This window comes from Besnoitia besnoiti (genome assembly GCF_002563875.1).
Source record: "Besnoitia besnoiti strain Bb-Ger1 chromosome Unknown contig00127, whole genome shotgun sequence".
NCBI lineage: Eukaryota > Apicomplexa > Conoidasida > Eucoccidiorida > Sarcocystidae > Besnoitia > Besnoitia besnoiti.
In genome coordinates this window covers 29-6,338 of record NW_021704011.1, presented here as the reverse complement: position 1 = coordinate 6,338, position 6,310 = coordinate 29, and the positions used below count along the sequence as shown (strand labels likewise).

Sequence of the window (6,310 nt, the reverse complement as noted above, 5' to 3'; positions counted from 1 at the left end):
TGGTACAAAGAAGTTACCATATCCTCCGTACAAGCACTCAGCTAGTTATTGAAACACACTTCCCTTCTCGCCGTTAGCATGATCTCAAAGTACCAGAAGCCATGTGATCTATATAGTATAACGGGACATTAGACCGAACCTGCGATAGATAAATATATCTTGGATGATTGTATATTAGCGGCTAAATGTCAATCAAACATGCGAATTTTTAGGTTTTCCATGAAATCTATTTGGAAGAAGAGGCTTGATAGTACTACCGTAAGTACATAATATACAGTCCCAGCAGTAGCGGTTAAACTATAGAAGAGTCGAGTATTATCCATGCATACCAGGCGTAAAAAGCGTTCATCCAGTTACTAAACAGGTGCCAGGCCAACAAGAATCCGATCCGTGTATTCCGTACAGACTAACATTAAGAAGGCGACTACCAAAGTGAATGTCATGATATTCGTACAGCTTGTATACAAATGTTGGTTTTTCAAATATACGCTGGATACCACTATACTTAATGCAGAGCATAGTTAAGATGATAACTATTGTGGATATAGAACCAATTGAACACCATGTATTAATATAACAAAGATAATCAGGGTAATCTGGTATCCTTCTTGGCATAACGTTGTGTAGTTATATGAAGCGTACATTCCTTAATATCTGGAACAATAGATTATGGTTAGGTAGTGGAACAAGGAGAGCGTCTGTTGTACATCAACACTAGATACTGCTAATACCACTGTAGAGGTATAGTATATAATCCCTGCCCGGTGCAGTAAAATGTAAACGGCGGCTGTATTATGACGGTCCAAAGGTAGGTAAATCCTTGTCGGGTAATTATCGTCGTGCGTGAAAGTTGGTCCGACTCTTCACATGTCGTTTATCTAAAACTTTCTTAAATAGAATTATCTTTGAATATGAGGATCCAGATGGCCCGACGGTTAGACCCTGAGCACCTTTACATCCCTTAAATCATATACAGGATCAAATCTTCCTTGAGCGACTCGACAGGCACTAGAGATAGCGTGAAAGCTCTTTTGATTTCCATGAACGGAGTTACATATTAGATTCTCTTCGCTCCCATGGTATTTAGTAAGTTAACATTGAAACGTATCCAGTGTAAAGTTTGAACGTAATCCAGCTTTACCTTCTATGTTGTTATGTTAACCAAATAAGTTTCATCGTTGTTGATATTTCATTGACATGTTGATAACATAAATACTAAAAACCACCGGTTTTGGATGGGATTACTTTTAACACCGCATAATATGCTAAAAAGTACCATTCAGGTACGATATGAAGCGGAGTTACAAACCGGTTCACTGGTATGGAGTTATCTGGGTGCGATAATTCAATCAAACCAAAAGCCGTTTGTAAGAAAATTAAACCAATTAGATAGGATAGACATTTAGCATCGGTCATTAACATATGAGGATAGAAGGCTACTTTAAGTGCGGAATCAATACCTGCAGGGTTACTAGAACCATTTAAATGTAAATAGAAGATGTGTAATACAATTAGAATGCAACCTACAAAAGGTAATATAAAGTGCAATACAAAGAATCGTTTTAATGTTACATCAGATACATAGTATCCACCGAGTAACCAAGGTACTAAATATGGTATTGGAGAAAGGAGATTAGTAATGACTGTAGCACCCCAGAAACTCATCTGTCCCCATGGTAGTACATAACCGAGGAAAGCAGTGGCTATAGTAAGTAGATATAAAACTAAACCAGACATCCAAGCAGTAGTTAAATAACTATAGCTGGAGTTATACATACCTCGAGACATGTGTATTAAGATACACAAGAAGACGAAAGAAGCAGTTGTTGCATGCAACATCCTAAATTCCCATCCTGCTGCTACCTCTCTAACTAGATGTTGAACACTAGCAAATGCACAAGATGCTTCAGAAGTATATCGGAACGCTAAAGTGATACCTGTAATTATTTGGAGTACAAAGGTAATTGCAACTAAGAAACCAAAGTTATAAGATGAATTTAGATTGAGAGCACACCGATAAAAGACGAGGTGTGCCCGGAATAGACTCATGGAAATTTGGTGTGTTCTCGAAACCATGCTAGCACAATAGAACTTCGTTAAATAACTACATATTAAAATGAGCGCATGTAAACTAGTCTTAAACACACCGCTCGTCACGTAACAAATCTCAAATCGTACTGTAGATTTTATATATGTACCGTAACTATAACCATGGTGACATCCAATGTTCACGCTCAATCTTACCATACATAGTACTTTTATGATCCCAGGCTGGTTTAATAAGTCAAAGTTTAGCCGGGAAGTTAGCGTCTAAAATATATAACCGATAGTCTCAACTTAGATGCACAGATGGACATAATTAATCCTTGTACGGTTTGTACCTACTTGACTCCTCAGTTTAAGTTAAGGAGTCCTTTGTTTACAGCTTGTACCGTTACTTTCAGGAGCATACCGTTAAATTCGATGATCTTATGTGTTCACTCAAATCGAATAAACAAAGACATTATAGTTCCTAGAATACTGAAGATGACTCCGGTTATGAGATACAGACAACCAAGTTCTTTATGATTGCAGTACACCACCCCACTGGACTGCTTAAGACAGCTAAAAGTGTTGGATTTCAATATCACGGTAATCATGTTTGCTTGGAAGCTGTAGTCATTATAACTATTGATTTAGTATAAGCATAGAACCAATCCGGTAGTAAGATATACGATAGTAGCTAATCTACCATATAAGATATAAGTCGCTTGTGGAATAGCACTACCAATAATAATCAAGAAGATCATACTGTATACCCAAATAATTACCCATCCACTGACTACATTTCGAGTCATAAAATGTTGTCGTATCAACATTCGAGTATTCAAAGCTCGAATTTCAGATAAAGAGCTAAGTTAATGAGAGAGGACATAAATACTAACAAACCACCGGTTTTGGATGGGATTACTTTTAACACCGCATAATATGCTAAAAAGTACCATTCAGGTACGATATGAAGCGGAGTTACAAACCGGTTCACTGGTATGGAGTTATCTGGGTGCGATAATTCAATCAAACCAAAAGCCGTTTGTAAGAAAATTAAACCAATTAGATAATATGGTAGATAGGGAACAAACTGTCTCCAGACGTTCTTAACCCAGCTCACGTATTACATCTGACGGTGAACTAGCGTTCCTAACTGAATCTTGTTCAATAACAAGGGAGTAATGAGCCGACATGGAGGTGCTGATACAATCCGAGGATTAGAACTCCCAATATTATCTGACCTGTTATCCCCGGCGTACCTTACGACCGTTATATGATTTAGAGATAGAATGTAATGTGGATTAAATATCCACATGGTTTCTACAAAGTGTAGATATAAAATAGTGAATGGTTCTGTAAAGATCTTGCATAACATACCTTTAGATTTGCTTAGCATTATAGAGCTTGTAGGCATGTAAGTAACTAAAGAACTATAGATACTTTGAGTGAAGAATACAAGGATAGCTCCAACAATAACATGGCTAAAATGTATACCAGTTAAGATGAAAAGTCCATTACCAAATGCATTATCATTAATATAAAGAGATAGTCCTAAGTATTCCGTACAGACTAACATTAAGAAGGCGACTACCAAAGTGAATGTCATGATATTCGTACAGCTTGTATACAAATGTTGGTTTTTCAAATATACGCTGGATACCACTATACTTAATGCACTTAACATGATGGTCATGAAAAGCACAAGAGAACTTGGATCCGGTAAACAAAGACCTTCAAGATCTAAACCAGTAGTCCAACTCGTAGTATATACTCCCCAGAAAAAGCTGATAAATAATCCTGTCTCAGAGATGATAACTCCAAGTACGATGCTACTGATTAGACTAGCATCTGAGTAGTAGTTTTCTCTCGCTGTTAAGATGAGTGAGAACAAGAATCCATATATTACGCCTAGAACATAACCGATGTGGAATAATCTTAATGTAGTAGGATATTGAAATCCAACACTTTTAGCTGTCTTAAGCAGTCCAGTGGGGTGGTGGTGTACTGCAATCATAAAGAACTTGGTTGTCTGTATCTCATAACCGGAGTCATCTTCAGTATTCTAGGAACTATAATGTCTTTGTTTATTCGATTTGAGTGAACACATAAGATCATCGAATTTAACGGTATGCTCCTGAAAGTAACGGTACAAGCTGTAAACAAAGGACTCCTTAACTTAAACTGAGGATCAAGTAGGTACAAACCGTACAAGGATTAATTATGTCCATCTGTGCATCTAAGTTGAGACTATCGGTTATATATTTTAGACGCTAACTTCCCGGCTAAACATCCCTTTTCTTTGAAACACACTTCCCTTCTCGCCGTTAGCATGATCTCAAAGTACCAGAAGCCATGTGATCTATATAGTATAACGGGACATTAGACCGAACCTGCGATAGATAAATATATCTTGGATGATTGTATATTAGCGGCTAAATGTCAATCAAACATGCGAATTTTAGGTTTTCCATGAAATCTATTTGGAAGAAGAGGCTTGATAGTACTACCGTAAGTACATAATATACAGTCCCAGCATAGCGGTTAAACTATAGAAGAGTCGAGTATTATCCATGCATACCAGGCGTAAAAAGCGTTCATCCAGTTACTAAACAGGTGCCAGGCCAACAAGAATCCGATCCGTGTATTCCGTACAGACTAACATTAAGAAGGCGACTACCAAAGTGAATGTCATGATATTCGTACAGCTTGTATACAAATGTTGGTTTTCAATATACGCTGGATACCACTATACTTAATGCAGAGCATAGTTAAGATGATAACTATTGTGGATATAGAACCAATTGAACACCATGTATTAATATAACAAAGATAATCAGGGTAATCTGGTATCCTTCTTGGCATAACGTTGTGTAGTTATATGAAGCGTACATTCCTTAATATCTGGAACAATAGATTATGGTTAGGTAGTGGAACAAGGAGAGCGTCTGTTGTACATCAACACTAGATACAAGGAACTTGACAAGCATTAATAGATTTATATAAACGACAAGGACATGAGTCTACTGGATTTTATAATACAGGGTTGAACTGTGTAAAGATCATTGTGTTATGGTTCTATCACAAACCATTGAGATTACGAAGTTATGGTTTTGGGCTCGTGAGTGTCTCTCAATAACTAGCTGAGTGCTTGTACGATAATTATATCAATGCAGTACCAATTAAGGCGTGTAGCATCTCCTATGCTCCTTAACATCACAGCTATGTCGAATTATCGCACCCAGATAACTCCATACCAGTGAACCGGTTTGTAACTCCGCTTCATATCGTACCTGAATGGTACTTTTAGCATATTATGCGGTGTTAAAAGTAATCCCATCCAAAACCGTGGTTTGTTAGTATTTATGTTATCAACATGTCAATGAAATATCAACAACGATGAAACTTATTTGGTTAACATAACAACATAGAAGTAAAGCTGGATTACGTTCAAACTTTACACTGGATACGTTTCAATGTTAACTTACTAAATACCATGGGAGCGAAGAGAATCTAATATGTAACTCCGTTCATGGAAATCAAAAGAGCTTTCACTGATTGTATTTATGAAACGTGATTAGTTCACCTAGCCAACACGATCCGGTTGTTTTGGGAATAATATCCCTATTTAAGGGATTGATATGTGCTACAATAACACAGTCGGTACGAAGTCGAAACAAGGTAGTTGATGGTGAACCAGTGGCTGAACAAACCTTTTTATTGATTATGCTGACTTTAGTCCCGAGAAACTACAGTTCTGCTTAAACTGAGGAGTCAAGTAGGTACAAACCGTACAAGGATTAATTATGTCCATCTGTGCATCTAAGTTGAGACTATCGGTTATATATTTTAGACGCTAACTTCCCGGCTAAACATCCCTTTTCTTTGAAACACACTTCCCTTCTCGCCGTTAGCATGATCTCAAAGTACCAGAAGCCATGTGATCTATAGTATAACGGGACATTAGACCGAACCTGCGATAGATAAATATATCTTGGATGATTGTATATTAGCGGCTAAATGTCAATCAAACATGCGAATTTTAGGTTTTCCATGAAATCTATTTGGAAGAAGAGGCTTGATAGTACTACCGTAAGTACATAATATACAGTCCCAGCAGTAGCGGTTAAACTATAGAAGAGTCGAGTATTATCCATGCATACCAGGCGTAAAAAGCGTTCATCCAGTTACTAAACAGGTGCCAGGCCAACAAGAATCCGATCCGTGTATTCCGTACAGACTAACATTAAGAAGGCGACTACCAAAGTGAATGTCATGATATTCG

The 6,310-nt window shown here is 37.4% G+C and overlaps 1 protein-coding gene across 1 annotated transcript; it reads right to left on the bottom strand.

Moving 5' to 3' along the window:
* Window positions 1-2,866: 2,866 nt before the first annotated feature.
* BESB_022130 (cytochrome c oxidase subunit iii subfamily protein) lies at window positions 2,867-5,839 on the bottom strand (the record flags this gene model as incomplete). The annotated part of the gene is made up of 4 exons (XM_029360915.1): window positions 2,867-2,970; window positions 3,595-4,090; window positions 5,267-5,318; window positions 5,760-5,839. 4 exons carry the CDS (start codon window positions 5,837-5,839, stop codon window positions 2,867-2,869), a joined length of 732 nt encoding a protein of 243 aa, XP_029214736.1.
* Window positions 5,840-6,310: the final 471 nt, after the last annotated feature.